This window comes from Heterodontus francisci, chromosome 22 (genome assembly GCF_036365525.1).
Source record: "Heterodontus francisci isolate sHetFra1 chromosome 22, sHetFra1.hap1, whole genome shotgun sequence".
Classification (NCBI taxonomy): domain Eukaryota; kingdom Metazoa; phylum Chordata; class Chondrichthyes; order Heterodontiformes; family Heterodontidae; genus Heterodontus; species Heterodontus francisci.
The window spans coordinates 37,167,775-37,193,574 of NC_090392.1; the positions used below are offsets into that span (position 1 = coordinate 37,167,775).

The 25,800-nt window shown below is 46.0% G+C and overlaps 1 protein-coding gene across 3 annotated transcripts; it reads right to left on the reverse strand.

The window, feature by feature from the left end:
- Positions 1-20,081: 20,081 nt before the first annotated feature.
- Positions 20,082-25,086, reverse strand: LOC137381316 (zinc finger protein 16-like). 3 transcript variants are annotated; one of them, XM_068053702.1, is made up of 3 exons: positions 24,709-25,086; positions 24,510-24,602; positions 20,082-23,680 (listed from the first exon to the last, which is right to left on the reverse strand). In XM_068053702.1, exon 3 carries the CDS (start codon positions 23,569-23,571, stop codon positions 22,450-22,452), a length of 1,122 nt encoding a protein of 373 aa, XP_067909803.1. In that variant the 5' UTR covers positions 23,572-23,680; positions 24,510-24,602; positions 24,709-25,086; the 3' UTR covers positions 20,082-22,449. The 3 variants fall into 3 exon arrangements, with proteins under 3 accessions (XP_067909803.1, XP_067909802.1, XP_067909801.1); XM_068053701.1 differs by having other exon boundaries at positions 24,117-24,602; XM_068053700.1 differs by lacking the exon at positions 24,510-24,602.
- Between the last annotated feature and the right edge of the window lie 714 nt (positions 25,087-25,800).

A 25,800-nucleotide genomic window follows, 5' to 3' on the forward strand; every position in this document is an offset into this window, starting at 1 on the left:
TAAAAGATCAGAGAAAAAAGTTATTTTTTTAAAACCCTCAAATAGCTACCTTGTAAGTGGTAAGGTTGGTGCTTCTCAGGTTTTAGTTAGTGTAATTTATTAGTAACACTAATTGAAAGTACTGTTTGGACAGAGAGTAAGGCTGTGAGTTTTTTGTGAAGAATTTTACTGACTAGGGGAAGGAGGTGTTCTTTTGCAGTCTTTTTTTCCTTTTTCCGCCTCCATGGTAAAGGGGAAGAAGCTGATTGGCAAATAACTGGTAAGTTATTCTACTGATATTAGCAATAAGTCTTTTGTGAAGATAAGGTATGGCAGGGCAGCTTGGCCGAGTGGAATGTGCCTCCTGTGGTATGTGGGAAGACGTGGACGCACCATGTGTCCTTGACAAACACATCTGCAGGAAGTGTCATCAGCTGCAAAAGCTTGAGCTCCGAGTTTCGGAACTCGAGCAGTGGCTGGAGTCATTGTGGTGCATCTGCGAGGCAGAGAACTACATGGATAGCACGTTTCACGAGGTGGTCGCCCCGGAGCTTAAGAGAGCACAGGCAGAGAGGGACTGGGTGGCTGCCAGACAGACAAGACGGTCAAGGTAGGTAGTGCAGGAGTGCCCAGAGAACATCCCACTTTCTAACAGGTATTCAGTTCTGAGTACCAATGGGAGAGAGGATTCCTCTGGAGAGTAAGCGAGAGTCATGACCAGAGCACCTTGGGTGGCTCAGTTGCGCAGGGAGGGAGGAGAAAAGACAAGGGAGCAATAGTGGTAGGAGATTCTATAGTTAGGGGAACAGTTAGACATTTCTATGATCGCAGACGTGATTCCAGGATGGCATGTTGTCTCCCTGGTGCAAGGATCATGGATATCACCAAGTGGCTACAGGGCATTCTGGAGGGTGAGGGTGCACAGCCGGAGGTTGTGGTCCACATTGGTACCAACAATATAGGAAGAAAGAGGGATGAGGTCCTGCAGGCTGAGTTTAGGGAGTTAGGAATGAGATTAGCAAGCAGGACTTCAAAGTTAGTAATTTCCAGATTACTCCCAAGGTCACGTGCTAGTGAGTATAGAAATAGGAAAATACACCAGATGAATGCGTGGCTGGAGAGATGGTGCAGGAGGGAGGGCTTCAGATTTCTGGGGCATTGGGACTAGTTCTGGGGAAGGTGGGATCTGTACAAGCTGGACAGTCTACTCCCGAATAGGACTGGGACAAATATCCTTGCAGGAAGGTTTGCTAGTGCTATTGGGGATGGTTTAAACTAGTTTGGCAGAGGGATGGGAACCTGAGGGCAGTTTCAGATAGGACAATTTCAGGGCAGGGAACAGGAGGCAGAAAATTAGTGAGTGACTCTGAAAGACAGAAGCAGCACAGGTTAAAAAGTGTGTAGCACGCAAATTTGGTAGTGTTAAAGGGTATTTATTTAAATGCAAGTAGTAAATAAAGCCGATGAGCTGAGGGCACAGATAGACACATGGTAACACAATATCATTGCAATAATGGAAACCTGGCTTAAAGAAGGGCAAGAATGGCAGCTCAACATCCCTGGATATAGAGTTTTCAGGCTGGATAGAGAGAGGGATAAAAAAGGAGGGGATGTAGCATTATTAGATCAGGAATCAATAACAGCTTTGAGAAGGGATGATATGCTAAATGCATCATCAAATGAGGCCATATAGGTGGAGTTTTGATTTTAAAAAGGGGCACTACACTACCAGGAGTGTATTATAGACCCCCAAATAGTGAGAGGGAGATAGGAGAACAAATATGTAGGCAAATTTCTGAGTGCAAAAATTACAGGGCAATAATAGTTGGGGATTTCAACTACCCCAATATCAACAATCAGTGTGAAGGGCACAGAGGGCACAAAATCCTTGAACTGTGTTCAAGAGAACTTTTTTAGCCAGCACGTAACAAGTCCAATGAGAAGGGGTGCAATTTTAGATTTAGTCTTCGGTAATGAAGCTGGGCAAGTGGATGAAGTAACAGTGGGCGACCATTTTGGAGATAGTGACCATAATACAGTTAGTTTTAGCATAATCATGGGAAAGGACAAAGATAAAATAGGAGTAAAAGTTCTAAATTGGAAGAAGACAAATTTTACGAAACTGAGAGGTGACCTGGCGAAAGTGGACGGATGCAGTTACTTGAAGGAAAGTCAGTGGCAAACCAGTGGGAGGCATTCAAAAGTGAGATACTACAGTCACAGTGTAGGCATGGTACAGCCAAATCTAGAGTCCCCTGGTTATCTCGAAGCTTACAGGGTAAGTTAAAGCAAAAAGAAAGCTTATGACGATCACAAAAAACGTAATACTTTAGAAAGCCGAGAGGAATATAGGAAGTGTAGGGGTGAAGTAAAAAAGGAAATTAGAAGAGATAAGAGAAGGCATGAAAAATTATTGGCAGGTAAAATCAAGGAAAACCCAAAGATGTTTTATCAGTACATTAAGAGCAAGAGGATAATGAAGGAAAGGGTCAGAGATATACAAGGGAACTTATGCATGGATGCAGAAGATGTGGGCAGGGTTCTTAATGAGTTTTTTTGTCTCTGTCTTCACAAAGGAGACGGTTGATGCAGACATTGTAGTTAAAGAGGAGGAGTGTGAAGTATTAGATACTATAAGCATAATGAGAGAGGAAGTACAAGAGGGTCTGACATCCTTGAAAGTGGATAAATCACCAGGGCCAGATGGATTGCATCCCAGATTGTTAAAGGAAGCCAGGGAGGAAATAACGGATGCGCTGAGGATCACATTCAAATCCTCACTGGATACAGGCGAGGTACCAGATGATTGGAGGTCTGCAAACATTTTACTAAAAGCAAAATACTGCGGATGCTGGAAATCTGAAACAAAAACAAGAAATGCTGGAATCACTCAGCAGGTCTGGCAGCATCTGTGGAAAGAGAAGCAGAGTTAACGTTTCGGGTCAGTGACCCTTCTTCGGAACAAGGGTTCCAAAGAAGGGTCACTGACCCGAAACGTTAACTCTGCTTCTCTTTCCACAGATGCTGCCAGACCTGCTGAGTGATTCCAGCATTTCTTGTTTTTGTTGCAAACATTTTACTATTGTTTAAAAAGGGTGCAAGAGATAGGCCAAATAATTATAGGTCAGTCAGTCTGACCTCGGTCGTGGGTCAATTATTAGAATTAATTCTGAGGGACAGGATAAACTGCCACTTAGAAAGGTATAGATTAATCAGGGATAGTCAGCATGGATTTGTTAAGGGATGGTCATGTCTTACTAACTTGATTGAATTTTTTGAGGAAGTAACTAGGAGGATTGATGAGGATAGTGCAGTGGATGTGGTCTCTATGACAAGGTCCCACATGGCAGACTGGTCAGTAAAATGAAAGCCTACGGGATACAGGGCAAAGTGGCAGGTTCGATCGAAAATTGGCTCAGTGACAGGAAACAAAGGGTAGTAGTCAACGGATATTTTTGCAAATGGAAAGCTGTTTACAGTGGTATTCCACAGGGCTCAGTGCTGGCTCCCTTGCTGTTTGTGGTATATATTAATGATTTGGACTTAAATGTGGGAGGCATGATTGAGACATTTGCTGATGATACAAAAATTGCCTGTGTAGTTGATAGTGAAGAAAATAGCCATAGACTCTAGAATTCTATCAATGGTTTGGTTGAGTGGGCAGAAAAGTGGCAAATGGAATTCAATCCAGAAAAGTGTGAGGTAATGCATTTGGGGAGGGCAAACAAAGCGAGGGAATACACAATAAATGGGAGGATATTGAGAGGTGTAGAAGAAGTGAGAGACCTTAGAGTGCATGTCCACAGGTCCCTGTAGGTGGCAGGACAGGTAGATAGAGTGGTGAAGACGGCATATGGAATGCTTTCCTTTATTGGCTGAGGTATAGAATACAAAAGCAGGGATGTAATGCTGGAACTGTATAAAACGCTGGTTAGGCCACAGCTGGAGTACGATGTACAGTTCTGGTGACCGCAGTACAGGAAGGACATAATTACCCTGGAGAGAGTACAGGGGAGATTTACAAAAATGTTGCCAGGGCTTGAAAGTTGCAGCCATGAGGAAAGATTGGATAGACTAGGCTTGTTTTCCTTAGAACAGAGGAGGCTGAGGGGTTACTTAATTGAGGTGTGCAAAGTTATGAGGGGCCTAGCTAGAGTAGACAGGAAGGACCTATTTCCCCTAGCGGAGAGGTCAATTACCAGGGGGCACAGATTTAAGGTGTTTAGTAGAAGGATTAGAGGGGACATGAGGAAAAGCTTTTTCACCCAGAGGGTGGTGGGTGTCTGCAATTCACTGCCAGGAATGGTGGTGGAGGCAGAAGCCCTAGATTATTTTAAAAGGTACCTGGACATGCACCTGCAATGCTGTAACCTGCAAAGCTATGGACCAGGTGCTGGAAGGTGGGATTAGATTGGGCGGTTAGTTTTTTCGGCCGGCACAGACACAATAGGCTGAATAGCTTCCTCTATGCCGTAATTTTTCTACGGTACCTAGACCACACGGACTGTAGCGGTTAAATAATGCAGCTCACCACCACCTTCTAAAGAACAATAAGGGATGGACAATAAATGCTGTCCTTCCAATCGACACCCATAACCTATGAATGAATATTAAATAAATAAATAAATAACCTCCCCGATTTTACTTGTACTACCACTGGCAGCTGTGCGTTCAGCTACCTGAGCCCTAAAATCTGGCATTTCCATGCTCAAAGTTTCTACCTCTGTCCCTCACACTTCTCCTTGAAGGTGATCCTTAACAATTCAATGGGTCCTGACAGCATCTCGGCTGAGTACTGAAGAACTAGCCGCACCCCTAGCCAAGCTGCTCCAGTACAGCTAAAATACTGACATCTACCCGACAATGTGGAAAACCGCCCAGGTATGTCCTCCAAAATACAGGACATATCACTCCCGGCCAATTACTGCCCCATCTGTCTACTCTCGATCATCAGCAAAATAATGGAAGGTGTCATCAGCAGTGCTATCAAGCGGCACTTACTCAGCAATAACCTGCTCACTGATGCTCAGTTTGGGTTCCGCCAGGGCCACTCAGGTCTTGACCTCATTACAGCCTTGGTTTAAACATGGATGAAAGAGCTGACTCCAGAGGTGAGGTGAGAGTGAGTGCGCTTGACATCAAGGTAGCATTTAACAGAGTATGGCATCCAGGAGCCCTAGCAAGACTGGAGGCAATGGGCATCAGGGGAAAACTCTCCACTGGTTGGAGTCATACCTAGCACAAAGGAAGATGGCTGTGGCTGTTGGAGGCTAATCATCTCAGGCCCAGGACATCACTGCAGGAGCTCCTCAGAGCACTGTCCTAGGACCAACCATCTTCAGCTGCTTCATCAGTGACTTTCCCTCCATCATTAGATCAGAATTGGGGATGTTCGCTGATGATTGCTCAATGTTCCGTACCATTCACAACTCCTCAGATGCTGAGGCAGTCGGTGTCCATTTGCAGCAAGGCCAGGACATCATTCAGGCTTGGGCTGATAAGTGGCAAGTTACACATTGCCAGGCAATGACCATCTCCAACAAGACAGAATCTAACCATCTCCTCTTGACATTCAAAGGTATTACCATTGCTGATTCCCCCACTATCAATATCCTGGGTGTTACCATTGACCAGAAACTGAACTGGACCAGCCACATAAATAATGTGGCTGCAAAAACAGATGACAGGCTGGGAATTCTGTGGTGAGTAACTCATATCCTGACTCCCCAAAGCCTGTCCACCATCTACAATGCACAAGTCAGGAGTGTGATGGAATACTCTGCCTTGCCTGGATGGGTGCAGCTCCAACATTTAGGAAGCTTCACACCATCCAGGACAAAGCAGCCCACTTCATTGGCAGCCCATCCATCAGCTTAAACATTCACTCCTTCCACCACTGACACACAGTGGCAGTAGTGTGTACCATATACAAGATGTACTGCAGCAACTCATCAAGACTCCTTCGACAACACCTTCCAAACCTGCAACCTCTACCAACTAGAAGGACAAGGGCAGCAAATGCATGGGAACACCACCACCTGCAAGTTCCCCTCCAAGCCACGCACCATCCTGACTTGAAACTATATCGTTGCTCCTTCATTGTCGCTGGATCAAAATCCTGGAACTCCCTTCCTAACAGCACCGTGGATGTACGCACATCAGATGGACTGCAGTTGGTTCAAGAAGGCAGCCCACCACCACCTTCTCAAGGGCAATTAGGGATGGGCAACGTCTGGCCTAGCCAGCGACGCCCACATCCTATACAGCAAATAAAAACAAATGAAAAGCTACCAGACCAAAGGACTTTGCTGGAGTTTAATGGGCTGTTTGTGTCATTGGGCTACAGGAGGATATTTTTAACGGAAGGAAAACTGGTCACAGCAAAGAGACAGTTTAGCAGACTGTCCATGGTCCACTCTAACCCCCATCCTCTCTCACTCTCACTATTTATGGCCACTGCTACAGTAATTGCTCCTCTGACCTTCCCTCTCTCATCCCTCCTACACCCCTAATACACAGCCCGACACAATCTCCCTCACCCTACATCCTCACTGTGCTGGAATCCACACCAGTCTCTCCATCTGCTCCTTGTCCTCTCCCTGGATCCTAAACACAGCACAGGAGCATCCAACTTCCCCTTGAAGTCATTGATCATCTCCATTTCCACCACACTTGTGGGCAGCGAGTTCCAGGTCATTACCAACCACCCCCACCCCTCCCCCCTCAGTCTCCACCTCCTGAAGTCTACACTGAAGCCTGGTGTCCCTCAGTCCCTATTCCTTAATTTACCTCCTGTTCTCTCGTCCTCTTTCCTCCCTTGGTTGTGTTCCACACTCTGGACCTTAGACGTTACCCTGGGATTCTCAGTATGAGCAAGGTGGGATGTGTTTTGAGATGGGATGCAGCGGGTGGCAATGACCTGGAACTCACTGCCCACAAGGGTGGTGGAAATGAAGACGATCAATGACTTCAAGAGGAAGTTGGATGGACACCTGAGAGAAATAGACTTGCAGGACTACAGGGATCGAGCCAAGGAGTGGGACTGATTGCATAGCTCCGTGGAGAACCAGCATGGACTCTATGGGCAGAATGGCTGCCTCCTGTGCTGAAGTAAATGACTCTTTTATTCTCTCCCCCTCTCTGTCTCCCTCTTCCCCCCCCCCCCACTAAGTACCCTTCTCCACCCCTCCTTTAACTCTCCTCCCCCTCTCTCCACCACCCCCCCCACCCCTATGTCTCCAGTATTCCCTGCTCTCTCTGTCCCCCCGTTTCTCTCTGTCCCCCTTTCTCTCTCTCTCTGTCCCCCTTTCTCTCTTTCTCTGCCCCCTCGCTCTTTGTCCCCCCTCTGTCTCTCTGCCCCCTTTCTTTCTCCCTCTCTTTCTTTCCCCCCTCCCTCTCTCTGTTCCCTCCATCTCTCTCACACACAGTTGCAGAGAGCGGGTTAGTCAATTCCTTTAAAAAATTGCGCTGTCAATTTCAGAGCCGACAGCTGCTGACATCAGGAACCGCAGGGTTCCCCTTGTCCTCACTTTCCACCCACCAGCCTCCACATCCAAAGGATCATCCTCCATCATTTCTGCTATGTCCAGCTTGATGCTATTACCAAACGCATCTTCCCCCCTCCCCTGTCAGCATTCCAAAGGAATTGTTCCCTCCGTGACACCCTGGTCCACTCCTCCATTACCCCCGACACCTCGTCCCCTTCCCATGGCACCTTTCCATGCAATCACAAGAGGTGTAATACCTGCTCATTTACCTCCTCTCTCCTCACTATCCAAGGCCCCAAACACTCCTTTCAGGTGAAGCAGCGATTTACTTGTACTTCTTTCAATTTAGTATACTGTATTCACTGCTCACAATGTGGTCTCCTCTACATTGGGGAGACCAAACGCAGACTGGGTGACCGCTTTGCGGAACCCCTCCACTCAGTCTGCAAGCAGGACCCTGAGCTTCTGGTTGTTTGCCAGTTCAACACTCCCCCCTGCTCTCATGCTCACATCTCTATCCTGGGATTGCTGCAGTGTTCCATCAACACAAGCTCGAGGAACAGCATCTCATTGACCGATTAGGCACACTACAGCCTGCCGGACTGAACATTGAGCTCAATAATTTCAGAGCTTGACTGGCCCCCCTTTTTATTTTTAGTTATTTTTTTCCTTTTATTTTGTTTTAGTTTGTTTCGTCATTACTTTTTTTACCATGTGCCTGCCCACTGTGTTTTCTTTTCATGTTTGTGCTTTTGGACAGGGCTGTTCAGTATGCCGTTATTTAACACTCTTTCTGCATTAACGCTTTGTCTTTCAGCACACCATTAACACACCCTTTACCTTTGCTCCATGATCTTCTTGTCAGTTATTCTCTGTGCCTCTCTGTCCTATCAACACCTTCCCTTTTGTTATCTTTTGCCCCACCTCCGCTTTATCTGCTTAAAACTTATTACATTTCTAACCCTAGCCAGTTCTGATGAAAGGTCACTGACCTGAAATGTTAACTCTGCTTCTCTCTCTGCAGATGCTGCCAGACCTGCTGAGTATTTCCAGCATTTTTTGTTTTTATTTTAGATTTCCAATGTGAGACTGTCAAGGGAGGTATAGATTGTAGAGGTTGTGAGGGCTGAAGGCATGGAGGGATTTGGAAACAAAGATGAGAATTTTCCAATTGAGGAGCTGCTTAACTGGCAGCTTATATAGATCAGCGAGCACAGTGATGATGGGTGAATAGGACTTGGTTCGAGTCAGGACACAGGCAGCAGAGTTTTGGATGATCTCAAGTTCATGGAGCATAGAATATGGGAGAGCATCCAGGAGTGAGTCAGAATAGTCAAGTTGAGGTGTAACAAACGCATGGATGTAAGTTTCAGAGGCAGATGAGCTGAGGCAGTGGTGAAGTTGGGTCATGTTACTGAGATGGAAATAGACAGTCTGAGTGATGCAGTCGGAAGCTCATCTCGGGGTCAAATATGACAGCTGTACAGAACCTTAGTTAGGCCACACTTAGAATATTGCGTGCAATTCTGGTCGCCACACTACCAGAAGGACGTGGAGGCTTTGGAGAGGGTACAGAGGAGGTTTACCAGCCTGGTCTGGAGGGCATTAGCTATAAGGAGAGGTTGGAAAAACTTAGATTGTTTTCACTGGAACGAATGATGTGGAGGGGCGACATGATAGAGGTTTACAAAGTTATGAGCGGCATGGACAGAGTGGATAGTCAGAAGCTTTTTCCCAGGGTGGAAGAGTCAGTTACTAGGGGACATAGGTTTAAGGTGCGAGGGGCAAAGTTTAGAGGAGATGTGCGAGGCAAGTTTTTTACACAAAGGGTGGTGAGTGCCTGGAACTTGCTGCCAGGGGACGTGGTGGAAGCAGATACGATAGCGATGTTTAAGAGACATCTTGACAAATATATGAATAGAAAGGGAATAGAGGGATATGGGCCCCGGAAGTGCAGAAGGTGTTAGTTTAGGCAGGCATCAAGATCGGCGCAGGCTTGGAGGGCCGAATGGCCTGTTCCTGTGCTGTACTGTTCTTTGTTCTTTGCTTGACACCAAGGTTATGAACAGCCTGGTTTAGCCTCAGACAGTTGCCAAGAAGAGGGATGGAGTCATTGGCTAGGCAGTGGAGTTTGGCACGGGACCGAAGACAATGGCTTTAGACATCCCAATATTTAATTGGAGGAGATTTCTGTTCATCCAGTACTGGATTCAGACAAGTTAGGCTGGTGTGTGACTTAGAGGGAAACTTAGAGGTGATGATATTCACATACACCTTCTACCCTGGTCCTTCAAGGTAGTGGAAGTTGAGGGTTTGGCGGGTTCTGTCAATGTTTTGGTTGAGTTGTAGAGATATAAAATCCCTCTCCTTCACTCCCTGCCCCTCCCACCTCTCCCTCCCTCTCCTCCCATACAGGGCAGAGTCTTGTGTTGGCCCAGCCTGGATGGCAGGTTCCCTTCCCTGAAGGACATTAGTGAACGAGTTGGGTTTTTATATCAATCCAGCAGCTTTCACAGTCACTTTTTCCTAGTGCTGGACCGACAAATTACTAGATTCATTCAGCTCCATTTCAGTTTTGTGTTTTTGTGGGTTCTCTCAGGCTCCATTTTTTCTGTTTTAAATCAATTTCACTGGGTATTAGAAGGGGAGGATTTGCAGCTGGGAAACTGAAAGAAAACATTAGATCCGACTCTGAGGGAGTTGCCCAATTTTTGATAACCTGAATATAATAGGATTTTGAACATGAAAGGAAAAAGCACTGTTCACAATGGGGAGAAATTGTACACATGCTCTGTGTGGACAAGGTTTCAGCCGATCATCTGGCCTGTCGAAACACAAGTGCAGTCACAGTGGAGAGAAACCATGAAAATATGGGAACTGTGGAAAGGGATTTAATTATTCAGTTCAGCTGGAAACTCATCCACGCAGTCACACCCTGGAGAGACTGTTCACCTTCTCCGAGTATGGGAAGGGATTCACTCCATCATCCAACCTGCTGACACGCCAGTGAGTTCACACTGTGGAGAAACCTTTTAAATGTCCAGACTGTGGGAATTGCTATAAATATTCTGATGAACTGATGTCCCATCAACGTGTTCACACTGACGAGACATCGTTCAGGTGCTCTCACTGTGGGACTGGGTTCAGGCAATCATCTGAGCTCACTACACCAGCGAGTTCACACCGGGGAGAGGCCGTTCACCTGCTCCGTGTGTGGGAAGGGATTCACTCAGTCATCCCACCTGTTGAGACATCAGCGAGTTCACAGGTAACTACAGTGGTTGAATTCTCCCATTAATCACATCCAGGGCTGAACTATTTTCATTGGGTCTGTTTCTGCTGAAGTTAATAAACTCCAGCTCAGTTACAGGGGTTAATATTCTGGATAAAAGTCAAATAAATCAGTTTTGTATAAAACACACAGTGTGTGGAGTCTTTTTAATATCTCTAACACAAGTTAGTTCCTTTTGAATTGTTCTCCTTCTCCCCGTCTCCTCCATCTTCACCTCCAACAAGTGTGAGGAGTTCACGGTCTTCTTTGTCACTAAGATTGAGACCAGCCGCCACTGTTTCTAGCTCTTCATTTAAAACATGCTCTGTTTTACCCTCTTTTGTTCCAAAGTGGATGACGTCACATTTGCCTACATTGAAATCCATTTGCCACAGTTCTGCCTATTGACCTAATCTATCAATATCTTTTTATAATTTTACGCTTCCATCCACTGTTTACAATGCCACCCATCATTGTCTCATCAGCAAACTTGGATATGTGGCTTTCTGTCCCATCACCGATAATCGTTAATAAATATGTGACCCGTTGAAGCCCCAGCACAGATCTTGTGGGACATCACGAGTCACATCCTGTCGATTAGAGTCCCTCCCCGTTATTCCTGCTCTCTGTCTCCTGCTGCTCAGCCAATTTCCTAACCAGGTCAATAATTTGTCTTCAATTCCATGGGTTTCCACTTTTTCGAACAGTCTTTTAAGACGGACTTTATCAAGTACCTTCTGGAAGTCCATATAAATAACATCCATAGTCGTTCCCCTGTGCACTACTTTCATCACTTCTCCAAAAAATACAGGGTGTATTGTAGTCAAATTTGCGGACGATACAAAGATTGGTAGAAAAGCAGGTTGTGAGGAGGACAGAAAGAGTCTGCAAAGAGATATGGATGGGTTAAGTGAGTGGGCAAAAATTTCACAGATTGAGTATAATGTGGGAAAATGTGAGGTTGTCCACTTTGGCGAGAAAAATAGAAAAACAGAATGTTATTTAAATGGAGACAGACTGCAGAATGCTGCAATACAGAGAGATCTGGATGTCCTCGTACATGAATCACAAGAAGTTAGCATGCAGGTCCAGGAAGTAATTAGGAAGACAAACTTGGAATGTTGGCATTTATTGCAAGGGGAATGGAATATAAAAGTGGGGAAGTCTTGCTACAACTTAACAGGGCATTGCTGAGACCACACCTAGAGTACTGCACACAGTTTTGGTCTCCTTACTTGCATTAGAAGCTGTTCAGAGAAGGTTCAGTAGGCTGATTCCTGGGATGAGGGGTTGTCTTATGAGGAAAGGTTGAGCAGTTTGAGGAATTTAGTTTAGAAGAATGAGAGGTGAACTTATTGAAACATATGATTCTGAGGGGGCTTGACAGGGTAGATGCTGACAGGATGTTTCCCCTCATGGGGGAGTCTAGAACTAGGGGGCACAGTTTCAAAATAAGGGGTCTCCTATTTAAGATAGAGATGAGGAAGAATTTCTTCTCTCAGAGGGTCATTAATCTTTGGAATTCTCTTCTTCAGAGCAGTGGAGGCTGGGTCATTGAATATATTCAAGGCTGAGTTAGACAGCTTTTTGATCTACAGGGGAGTCAAGGGTTATGGGAACTGACAGGAAGGTGGAGTTAAGGTCACAATCAGATCCGCCATGACACAAGTGAATGGCATAGCAGGCTCGAGGGGCTGAATGGTCTACTCCAGCTCCTATTTCTTATCATATGATTTATTTTTTCCTCTCTTGTTCCCACCCCACAAGCTGTAAATCCCCACCCCACACACTCTCCCTCCTCCCTGTGCTGAAATCCAAACCCATCACACCATCTCCATCATTTCTTTCCTCCACTCCTAATTTCCTCCCTCCCTCTGCTCTAACTGGGTTCAGTCGTACATCCCCTGTGAGCAGAAAGAGAATCACACTGCACATGCTCAGAGTAAAGTCCAGTGCTGAGCATTTACACTCTGCTCCTGCAGCCATTGATGGGGCATATTCTGTCACGCCAGGAAGCTACGGTAAAACACATTGAACAACTTCTCCTTTAACGCCGATCACTTCCTCCCAATATGTGGTACTGTTATGGAAAGCTGGATGGGTCCTAGCTATACCTGTCTTTTTGTGGGATAGTGGAACACTCCTTGTTCCAGTCCGACTCAGGTCCCTTCCCTCACCTCTTTTTCAGATGCATCGGTGCAGTTTCCTGCTCTCATCCTGAACTGGAACATTTCATCAACTTTGTTTCTAAATTTCACCCTTCTCTCACCTTCAGTTGGTCCATCCCCAACTCTTCCCTTCCCTTCCTCGACTTCTTTGTCTCCAGTTCTGGGCACAGGCTATCGACCAATATCCACCATAGGCCCACTGATCCTCAAAGTTACCTAGTCTACATTTCCTCACACCCCACTTCCTGCGGGACATGATTCTGTTTTCCCAGTTTCTCCATTGCACCTATTTTGAAGATGTCACCTTCCATACCAGCGCTTCTGATATATCTTTCTTTTTCCTCAGCCAAGGACTCCCACCCACCCTCCCTCCAATCCCTGGTTGACGTTGCCTTTGTCCTTGTGCTTTCCATTTGCCACACAGCTGCTCCGATCCCTTCCCCAACATCCACGATAGGTTTCCTCTTGTCCTCACCGATTACTCTCCACATTCAACAGATCATCCTCTGCATTTTCCAGCTCAATGCCACCACCAAACACATCTTCCCCTTCCCACCCCTTTCAGTATACTGAAAGGACCGTTCTTTCTGTAACACACTGATGCACTCCTCAATCATCCCAACCATGGAATCAACAGCACAGAGGGAGGCCATTCGGCCTGTCGTATCTGTGCCAGCTCTTTTTAATTTTTTAAATATTCATTTGTGGGATGTGGGTGTCGCTGGCCAGGCCAGCATTTATTGCCCATCCCTAATTGCCCTTGAGAAGATGGTGGTGAGCTGCCTTCTTGAACCGCTGCAGTCCATTTGGGGTAGGTACACCCACAGTGCTGTTAGGAAGGGAGTTCCAGGATTTTGACCCAGCGACAGTGAAGGTTGCCGTTGTCGTTTCCGGTGCCTAGGTCGATGCCGGGTGGTCCGTCCTGTTTCATTCCTTTTTATTGACTTCGTAGTAGTTAGATACAACTGAGTAGCTTGCTAGGCCATTTCAGAGGGCATGTAAGAGTCAACCACATTGCTGTGGGTTTGGAGTCACATGTAGGCCAGACCAGGTAAGGACAGCAGATTTCCTTCCTTAAAGGACATTAGTGAACCTGATGGGTTTTTACAACAATTGACAATGGTTTTATGGTCACCATTAGACTAATTCCAGATTTATTAACTGACTTCAAATGTCACCATCTGCCATGGTGGGATTCGAACCCATGTCCCCAGAGCATTAGCCTGGGCTCTGGATGACTAGTCCAGTTACATTACCACTACACCACCGCCACCACCTCTCTGCAAGAGGAAAACCCCTAGTCCCACTCCTCTGTCCTATCCCTGTAGCCCTGCAATTTCTTTTCTCTTCAGATAATTGTCCAATTCTGCTTTGTAGACCTCGATTGAATTTGCCTCCACCACAGTCTCAGGCAGAGAATTCCAGGTCCTAACCACTCGCTGTGTAAAAGGGTTTTTCCACATACCAGCGCTGCGTCTTTTGCCAATCAATAAATCAGTGTCCTCTGGTTCTGGATCCTTCAGCCAATGTGAACAGTTTCTCCCTATCTACTCTGTTCAGAACCCTCATGATTTTGACCTCTGTCAAATCTCCTTTTAATTTTCTCTTCTCCAAAACGGACAGACCCAGTTTCTCCAACCTATCCGCTTAAGTGGCATCCGTCATCCCTGGAGCCATTCTCTTTTCAGCGCCCTCTCTAATGCCTTCACAGCCTTCCTATAGTGTGGCATCCAGAACTGGACACAATACTCCAGTTGAGGCCAAACCAATGTTTTATGCAGGTTTATCATAACTTCCTTATTCTTGTACCCTATGCCCCTATTTAAAAATCGTAGGATCCTTTATGCTTTAGTAACTGCTTTCTCAACCTGCCTGCAACCTTTAATGATTTGTGCACATATACCCCCAGGACCCTCTGCTCCTGCACCCTCTTTAGAACAATACCCTTTAATTTATATTGCCTTTCTTCGTTCTTCCTTCCAAAATGAATCACTTCACACTTTTCTACATTCAATTGCATCTGCCACTTTTCTGCCCATTCCACCAGCAAATGTCCTCTGGAAGTTTATCGCTATCCTCCTGACAGTTCACAACACTTCAAAGTTTTGTGTCATCCGCAAATTTTGAAATTGTGCCCTGTATGCCCAAGTCTAGATCATTAATATATATCGAGAAAAGAGGGGTCCTAGCACCTTTCTCCAGTCTGAAAAACATCTGTTCATCACTACTTGCTGTTTCCTGTCACTCAGTCAATTTCGTATCCATGCTGCTCCTGTCCCTTTTAGTCTAACTTTGCTGACAAGCCTGTTATGTGGCACTTTATCAAATGGCTTTTGAAAGTCCATGTATACCAATTTTATATCCATGTTAATACTGCCCCTCAACCATATTACCCTCACCAACCCTTTCTATTACCTCATCAAAAAACTTAAGCAAGTTAGTTAAACAGTCGTTTGGTAGTACAGAACTTGAGTATTGCTGAACATAGAGACATTATGTCGAAGCTTTTTGTCTTGCACTCAGCAGGACAATCCGAAAAAACACCAATATAAGGGAAAACAATAAATTTATACTGTATGAGAAGAGAGTGCTGATTGGTTAGCAAGTGAACTCTGATTGGTCGAGGCATTGCCATGGAGAATGCACCAGTTAACGGTGACTGACAGTTAACTGCAAAGCTTTGTTTAAAATTTAAACCAGGCAGCTTGACTCTGATTGGTCAAGGCATTGCCCTGAGGAATGAAACAGCAAATGGCTGTCACTTATCTGAAACTTTCGCTGAAACAGGTGCCATGTTTGTACATATTCTTTCTGTCTGCAAAAAACAGGGCCCTGTGTATTAATACATGTAGCTATAGCTATAAAAGGGAATCCAAAACTCTTCTATAGGCATTCTTTCTTTCTTTTGGGCCTCCTTATCTCGAGAGACAATGGATACGCGCCTGGAGGTGGTCAGTGGTTTGTGAAGCAGCGCCTGGAGTGGCTATAAAGGCCAATTCTGGAGTGACAGGCTCTTCCACAGGTGCTGCAGAGAAATTTGTTTGTTGGGGCTGTTGCACAGTTGGCTCTCCCCTTGCGCCTCTGTCTTTTTTCCTGCCAACTACTAAGTCTCTTCGACTCGCCACAATTTAGCCCTGTCTTTATGGCTGCCCGCCAGCTCTGGCGAATGCTGGCAACTGACTCCCACGACTTGTGATCAATGTCACACGATTTCATGTCGCGTTTGCAGACGTCTTTATAACGGAGACATGGACGGCCGGTGGGTCTGATACCAGTGGCGAGCTCGCTGTACAAAGTGTCTTTGGGGATCCTGCCATCTTCCATGCGGCTCACATGGCCAAGCCATCTCAAGCGCCGCTGACTCAGTAGTGTGTATAAGCTGGGGATGTTGGCCGCTTCAAGGACTTCTGTGTTGGAGATATAGTCCTGCCACCTGATGCCAAGTATTCTCCGAAGGCAGCGAAGATGGAATGAATTGAGACGTCGCTCTTGGCTGGCATACGTTGTCCAGGCCTCGCTGCCGTAGAGCAAGGTACTGAGGACACAGGCCTGATACACTCGGACTTTTGTGTTCCGTGTCAGTGCGCCATTTTCCCACACTCTCTTGGCCAGTCTGAACATAGCAGTGGAAGCCTTACCCATGCGCTTGTTGATTTCTGCATCTAGAGACAGGTTACTGGTGATAGTTGAGCCTAGGTAGGTGAACTCTTGAACCACTTCCAGAGCGTGGTCGCCAATATTGATGGATGGAGCATTTCTGACATCCTGCCCCATGATGTTCGTTTTCTTGAGGCTGATGGTTAGGCCAAATTCATTGCAGGCAGACGCAAACCTGTCGATGAGACTCTGCAGGCATTCTTCAGTGTGAGATGTTAAAGCAGCATCGTCAGCAAAGAGGAGTTCTCTGATGAGGACTTTCCGTACTTTGGACTTCGCTCTTAGACGGGCAAGGTTGAACAACCTGCCCCCTGATCTTGTGTGGAGGAAAATTCCTTCTTCAGAGGATTTGAACGCATGTGAAAGCAGCAGGGAGAAGAAAATCCCAAAAAGTGTGGGTGCGAGAACACAGCCCTGTTTCACACCACTCAGGATAGGAAAGGGCATATAAAAGGGCATATCTATAGGCATATAAATAGTAAAATGGTGGTAAAAGGAGGAGTGGGGCTGATTAAGGACCAAAAAGGGGATGTAAGCATGAAGGCATGGCTGAGGTATTAAATGAATACTATACATCTGTCTTTACCAAGGGAAAAGATGCTGCACCGGTCATAGTGAAAGAGTTTAAAATTGATAAGGAGGAGATATTGGATAGGTTATCCATACTTAAAGTTGATTAGGCATCAGGACTGGATGAGATGCATTCAAGGATGCTGAGGGAAGTGAGAGTGGAAATTGTGGAGGCACTGGCCATAATTTTTCAGTCTTCCTTAGACTCAGGGGTGGTGCCAGAGGACTGGAGAATTGCAAATGTTACAGCCTTGTTCAAGAAAGAATGTAAAGATAAGCCCAGCAACTACAGGCCAGTCAGTTTAACTTCAGTGGTGGGGAAACCTCTAGAAATGATAATTCAGAACAAAATTAACAGTCATTTGGGAAAATGCGGGTTAATTTGGGAAAGCCAGCCTAGATTTGTGAAGGGCAAATCATGTTTAACTAACTTACTGGAGTTTTTTGCTGAGCTAACAGCGAAGGTTGATCAGGGTAATACAGTTGATGTGGTGTACATGTACTTCCAAAAGGCATTTGAAACAGTGCCACACAACAGACTTGTGAGCAAAGTTATAGCTCATGGAATAAAAGGGGCAGTATTAACATGGATACAAAATTGACTGAGTGACAGGAAACAGGCAGTAGTGGTTAATGGATGTTTTTCGGACTGGAGGAATGTTTTTTGTACTGGAGGAAAGTTTGTAGTGGAGTTCCCCAAGGATCGGTGTTAAGAACAAAGAACAAAGAAAATTACAGCACAGGAACAGGCCCTTCGGCCCTCCAAGCCTGCGCCGATCCAGATCCTCTATCTAAACATGTCGCCTATTTTCTAAGGGTCTGTATCTCTTTTCTTACTGCCCATTCATGTATCTGTCTAGAAACATCTTAAAAGACGCCATCGTGCCCGCATCTACCACCTCCGCTGGCAACGCATTCCAGGTGCCCACCACCCTCTGCGTAAAGAACTTTCCACGCATATCCCTCCTAAACTTTTCCCCTTTCACTTTGAACTCGTGTCCTCTAGTAATTGAAACCCCCACTCTGGGAAAAAGCCTCTTGCTATCCACCCTGTCTATACCTCTCATGATTTTGTACACCTCAATCAGGTCCCCCCTCAACCTCCGTCTTTCTAATGAAAATAATCCTAATCTACTCAACCTCTCTTCATAGCTAGCGCCCTCCATACCAGGCAACATCCTGGTGAACCTCCTCTGCACCCTCTCCAAACCCTTGCTGTTCCTGATATATATTTATGACCTAGACCTTAGTGTACAGGGAAAATTTCAAAATTTGTGAATGATACGAAACTTGGAAATATTGTGAACTGTGAGGAGCATATGTAGAACTTCAAAAGGACGTAGACAAGTTGGTGGAATGTGCGGACAATTGACAGATGAAATTTAATGCAGAGAAGTGTGAAGTGATTCATCTTGGTAGAAAGAATGCAGAGAGACAATATAAAATATAGGGTGCAATACTAAAGTGGGTGCAGGAGCAGAAGGACCTGGGCATGTACGTGCATAAATCAGTGAAGGTTGCAGGACAGGTTGAAAGTGCGGTTAATAGTTCATACAGTATCCTGGGCTTCATTAATAGAGGCAGGGAGCACAAAAGCAAGGAAGTTATCTTCAACTTGTTCGGCCTCAACTGGAGTACTGTGTCCAGTTCTGGGTGCCACACTTTAGGAAAGATGCGAAGGCATTAGAGAGGGTACAGAAAAGATTCAAGAGGATGGTTCCAGGGATGAGGAAATTCAGTTTTATAGATAGATTGGAAATGTTGGAACTGTTTTCTTTGGAGAAGAGAAGCTCGAGAGGAGATTTGATAGAGGTGTTGAAAATCATGAGGTGTCTGAACAGAGTAGATAGGGAAAAACTGTTCCCATTGGTGGAAGGATTGAGAACAAGAGGGTGCAAATTTAAGGTAATTGGCAAAAGAAGCAATGGCGACATGAGGAAAAACTTTTTCACGCAGCGAGTGGTTCAGATCTGGAATGTGCTGCTTGAGAGTGTGGTGGAGGCAGGTTCAATCGAGGCATTCAAGAGGGAATTGGATTGTTGTCTGAAAAGGAAGAATATGCAGGGCTACGGAGAGAGGGCAGGGGAGTGGTACTAGGTAAATTGCTCCCCCAGAGATCCAGCACAGACACAATGGGCCTGACTGGCCTCCTTCTGTGCTGTGACAATTCTGTGACTTCCTCCGTCCAGCTCCAGCACTGCACATAGTCCAGTCACAGCCTGGCACTGCACCTGCATGGAGGCTCCTGTAGTGAGGATAGGGCACATTCTGCACTGCAGGGAATGCTGGGTAACAGCTTTGTCATGAAAAGACCCAATTAGTGAACGGTGATTTTAGTTCTGTGACAGGATGGAGACTGGAGCTGGACCAATAAGATTAATAAACAAATTATACAGAAACCCCAGTGCACGGATCCTCTATTATCCAGAAGAGGGATCAAATTGGTGGAGAATGGAGAGCCCCCAAAACAGCAGCTATAACAGTGGAATCCAACCCTTCCAGGCACGTGAACGCAGTGGTGCCTCAGCTGGTGGGATGAACGAGTGAATCTCTTCACGCTCACACACAACATTTAAACCGCCTCTCTCCAATAAGAATGTGCTGATTATGCATGAAATCATTTGAACTTTGAAAGCTAGAATGTGAGCAGGTGGGAATACTGTGTAAATATCTTGGCGCAGATGAAGTATCTGAAAGGTCTCTCTTCAGTGTGACAGTGCTGGTGTATCAGTAAATGGTATGAGGTTTTCACATTCAGCCTCTGAACACCCTCTCGCTGACATGACTGCACCCATGATTTGCCAGCTCACACTGGCAACTGAATCCCTGCCCAGTCAACAATGAGAGTGAGAGAGTCTGTAGCCGAATGTCACTCATTGTTTAAAGATCTACAAAAAAAATTTTAAACACTTTTCTGATGTGGTTTTAAACAGTTGAAACCCTGTGGGTGTGGAGCAAACATTTCAACATTTATTAGTAAAATGGATTCATTCAGGACAGACAGCAGGGATTATTTGAGGAAATAGTACAGTGTAGTGAGAAAGGAAATGCAATGGATGTTGTGTAGATGCTGTTCAATTAACTGAATGACATGTACACAACATCTGACACCTCGCAGGATAGCCACTGTAGTGACAGGTCTCCTTTAGAATAGTAATGAGTGGTTTTGCCTACTCTGCCATCTCCTTTCCTTTCCTATACTCAGCGGTTTCTCACCTGCTGTGATTCCTACAGGACTGTCTCCATCCAGCTCCAGCACCTGTACTGCACATGCTCCAGTCACTGCTCCCGGACACATACGTTGACCCCAATGGATCAATGGTTTTCTCTCCTGGGAACTGGGAGAAGTTAGAAACAGGGACCTGAAGCCCTACCCACTCAGTCGTCCTGCACCAAGATGGCGGCAAACTGAACCTTTTCCTCCTTTACCAGGATGGTAGCCGTTAACCTGGGCCTGTTACCGAAAGAAAGCCCCGCAGCTGCAAACACAGGACATGCAGGTTATTAATCAGACCTACACCGGGTGTTTCTGAAGCCTTCCTGCCCACCCACCAGATCCATCACTCCCTCCACCTTGCCGCCGCTTTCCAGCTGCAGATGTAACTCACAAACATCTCTCCACTGCCATCACTCGCACTGCAGATGCTCCAAACAGTGTTCAGCACTGCATTTACGCATGGGTCTCCTATGGTGTGAATAGGGGACATTCTTCAATGTGGAGAATGTTGGGTAAAAGCCCCACCAGTGAATGTTCCAGTAAGTGTATTGCGTTTTTGCTGTGACAGTGTAGAGACTGGGGCTGGAGGGCTAATCAATAAAATTAGGAAACATGTTATACAGAAACCCATGAGCATGGACTCTTCATGCATTATCCACCAGAAAGAAGGGGAGTGAGAATTGGTGACCAATTGAGAGTCCCCAAAGCAGCAGCAATAACAGCAGAATGCAAACTTCTGCAGTCACAGGTCAACTCAGTGGTATGTCAGCAGGTGGGATGACCAGGTGAATCCTTTCTGTGATTAACTGTCAGGATCGCACTCTCGTGGTTATTCCAGGTGATGTAGCTTTAGTTATCTTGACACACATCAATAAAAAAGAAAATTCTGGAAACACGCTGCAGGTCCATTTTTATTCACTCACAGGATGTGGGCATCATTGGCAAGGCCCCAGCATCTATTGCTCATTCCGAAATGCCTTTGAGAACATGGTGGTGAGCTGCCTTCTAGAGCCACTGCAGTCTGTGTGAATTATAGTTTCACTGAGTGGATTCAATACAATTGAGTAGCTTAAAAGGCTGTTTCAGGGCAGTTGAATCAATCACATTGCTGTGGATCTGGAGTCATATATCAGCCAGGGAAGGAAGGCAGGTTTCCTGGGTGGAAGGATAGCAGTGAACCACTCGGCTTTTGCAAGAATCCAGTCGTTTTGTGACCACCATTACCACTACCAGCTGTTTCTTTCCAGTTTCATTTAATTCACAGAATTCAAATTCCCAGCTGCTGTGGTGGGATTTGAACCCATGTCTATGGCTCATGAGTCCAGGTCTCTGGATTTCTATTTCAGTAACATAACCACGATTCTTTCATACCCTTCTTTATCTGGAGATCAAATATCTTGTTGTATAATTGTACCAGCGGTGAACAGCCTCCTGTGAGTGCCTCCAGCTGCTATTATAATGCAGACTTTAAAACAATTTATTTTAACATATTTATGTTAAGAGTTAACAGCAGCCTTAAGATGCTAGATGTAGAACGATCACAAAAACATGCTAAGTTGTCCTAGGATAATTACCAAGTCATTTTCAGACTGGAATCTTAAATCTGCCGAATCAGTCAGGAACAGATCACAGTTTTACACCAATCTCTGATTTGACAGCACGTTTCCAGCATTCACTGTTGTTCTTTCTGGCTCTAAACACAGTTGTAAAGGAGCCTTCTGTTCCGTACTCAGGAGCTCTGAACCATGGAAGAGAGCAGCTGGCACACATTTCATACATGCCTCAGGATTAACCCGCACGGAGGACTTTGTTGTCAATGAAGAAAGACGAAAAAGACCAAAGTGCCGTTTGTCCCTCTCAGTGTGACCCTGAAGGACTGTGTCCAGGCTGAATTTCTGTTCCTGCTGTACGATCTTCCCCCAGATTGTCCAAAAGACAAAATTCTACAACAAAGCTTATTTATTTTAAATATATCCAGAGTATTAAACTCCAGGTCAGTTAGAGGAATTAATCAGCAGAAACAAACCCTGTCAGAATGAATATGGTTCAGTCCGGGATGCGATCAACAGCAGCAATAAAAGCAACATCCAACTCTTGCAGTCATGTGTGAATGTGCTGGTGTCTCAGCAGGTTGGATGACTGAGTGAATCCCTTCCCGCACACAGCACAGGTGAATGGCCTCTCCCCAGTGTGAGTTCGTTGGTGTCTCAGCAGATCTTTTTTGCTTTTGAAGCTCTTCTCACAGTTATAACATTGAAAAGGTCTCTTATCAGTGTGAACAAGCTGATGTTTACTGAGCTGTGATGACTGAGTGAATCCCTTACCACACACGGAGCAGGTGAACGGCCTCTCCCCAGTGTGAACTCGCTGGTGTACAGTGAGGTCAGATGATCGCCTGAACCCAGTCCCGCAATGAGAGCACCTGAATGGTCTCTCGTCAGTGTGAACACGTTGATGGGACATCAGTTCCTGGGAACTTTTATAGCAATTCCCACAGTCAAAACATTTAAAAGGTCTCTCATCAGTGTGAACTCGCTGGTGCTTCAGTAGGTTGGATGAATCAGTGAATCCCTTCCCACAGTCGGAGCAGGTGAACAGCCTCTCCACAGTGTGACCTCGCTGGTGTCTCAGCAGGGTGGATGAATGGGAGAATCCCTTCCCACACACAGAGCAAGTGAATGGCCTCTCCCCAGTGTGAACGCGCTGGTGTTTCAGCAGGTTGGATGAACCCCTGAACCTCTTCCCACAGTAACAGCAGCTGTATGGTGTGGAACCGGTGTGAATACGCTGGTGCTCCCTTAGCGTTGCAGCGTGTTTAAAGCTCTTTTCACAGTCAGAGCATTGAAACTTTCTCTCATCAACATGGACTTGCTGGTGTCTCAGCAGGACTGAGAAATGAGTGAATCCCTTCCCACACACTGAGCAGGTGAATGGCCTCTCCCCGGTGTGAACTTGCTGGTGCTCCAGCAGGGTGGATGAGCGAATGAATCCCTTCCCACACACAGAACAGAGGAATGGCCTCTCCCCGGTGTGAATGTGTTGATGATTTTCCAGCTCATATGGGTAATTAAATCCCTTCCCACAGTCCCCACATTTACATGGTTTCTCCCTGGTGTGACATCGCTTGTGTCTCAACAGGCCAGATGATCCACTGAAGCCTCGTCCACACGCAGAACACGTGTAGGGTTTCTCCCTCCTGTGTACGGTGCTTTTTGCTTCCATGTTCAAAATCCTATGACATTCAGGTGGTGCTGAATCAAGTGACTGTCAGATGCTGTGATGTGTTGCTTGGTTTGAGTTTCCTGTCTGCAATTCCTCTCCTTCAAATAATCTGAAAATGAATTTAAAACAGCAAAATGGAGTGTCAGAGAAACCACAAAAACAGGTTGTGAAATGGAGCTGAATGAATCTGGTAATTTGTAGGGCTGGGAGTAGGAAAAAGTGACTATGAAAGCTGCTAGTTTGACATAGAAACCCAACTGGTCACTAATGTCCTTCAGGGAGGGTAACCCGCCACCCATTCTACACAAGTCGCCATGGGAGGAGAGAGAGTGGGGCAAAGTATAAGGACTTCATACATCTACATGTCGACCAGAACCTTGACAGAATCTCCAAACCAGTGTCCTCCACCACCCGGAAGGGCAAGGGCAACAGGTGAATGGAAACACCATCACCTAAAAGCTCCCCTCCAAATTACACACCATTCTGACTTGCACATCTATTGCATTCCTTCATCGTTGCTTGGTTAAAATCCTGTAACTCCTTACCTAATAGCATTTTGGGAGTCCTTCACTGCACGGATTGCCACGGTTCAAGAAGGCGGCCCACAGTCACCTTCTCAATGGGGAACTGGGGATTGGCAATATGTGCTGATGTTGGTAGCGATGTGCATAAAACTCTCTATAATACTTGTGACTAAAAAAATACTTTTTACATTGAGTGGTTCGTGACCGTTTAGCAACCTCATCCCCCCGAGAATCTACCTCCCTTGACAGTCTCACATTGGAAATTGTTGGGCCCAACTGGGCTCTAAAGTACTCGGGGTCAAACCCAGCAGCTTCTCCTCCACTTCCACACCAGCTCAAAGTGGCGGAACAAAAAAGACCTAAACAGGAGGCCAGGAACCGACTTCTGCATCCTACACCCACCACGATACAAACCGGCTCTTAATTGGTCCGACAGTGTTTCTGGACTCAGTTCTCTGAGAAACGCCTACAATAAAACAAAAGCAAAATACTGCGGATGCTGGAAATCTGAAAAAAGAGAGAAGATAATCAGCAGGTCAGGCGGTATCTGTGGAGAAAGAAACATATATATTTCAAATCGTTAACTTTCCGATAACCTGCAATAAAATCATACCGAGAGCTGAATAATGGCGGCTGTTTCCCACAATTCTCTGCGGTCCAGAAACCGTTCTATCTAAGGCGCTGATTTCACCCATGCGCTCAGCAGACTTCTCAGGGCCAGGCGCCGGGCATTCTGGGGGCAAATGTCCCGTCCTTTGTCCCGAGTCGAACTCGGTGAAACCGAAGAAGAAAACAGGAAGCGGCGGTTCGGAAGGGGGAGGTGCTGCACCATCACTTTAATGGTGCTCCCTCCTTCACTTTGGAGCCTTTATCGCACGTCCAGTGAACCCAGCGGCTCTGATTTGGGGCCTGAAAGAGACACGGTGACTGGGTGTTGCTGAGGCTGCGCTCACCCCCGATTCAGCTTCCTGGAGCTGCACCGCGCATGCTCCGCGCTGACTGGCAGGCTCCGGGGGCGGGGTCTTCCCTCGCCTGCGCGTTGTGGTCCTTCTGATGAAGATCGGCCGTATTCATTCGCGCTGCGCATTCTGGGTGGATGAGGCCGCCATTTTGCCAGAATGGTCAGCATTAAGAAAGGCCTTCTGCACTTTTGTCGAGTTATTGCATTCGTCACTTAGCAGTGCGCCATTTACTTCTAGAACCGAGGACCCCCTAGTCTCTCCATTCTTCAGGAGTTCTTCAGGACAGTGTCCTCGGTACAACCATCTTCAGCTGCTTCATCAATGACGTTCCCTCCATTTATAAGGTCCGAAGTGGGGATGTTCGCTGATGATTACAAAATGTTCCGTACCATTCCCAACTCCTCAAATACTGAAGCAGACCGTGCCCACATGCAACAAGACCTGGACAACATTCAGGCTTGGGCTGATAAGTAGCAAATAACATTTATGCCACACAAGTGCCAGGCAATGACCGTTTCTAACAAGAGAGAAACTAACCATCACCCCTTGATGTTCAATGGCATTGTCATCACTGAATCCCCAACCATCAGAATCCTGATGTCATCATTATCCTGAAACTTAATTAAACAAACCATATAAATACTGTGGCTACAAGAGAAGGTCAGAGGCTGGAAATTCTGCAGCGAATACCTTATCCACCACCTGACTCCGCAAAGCATGTCCACAAGGCATGAGGCAGAAGT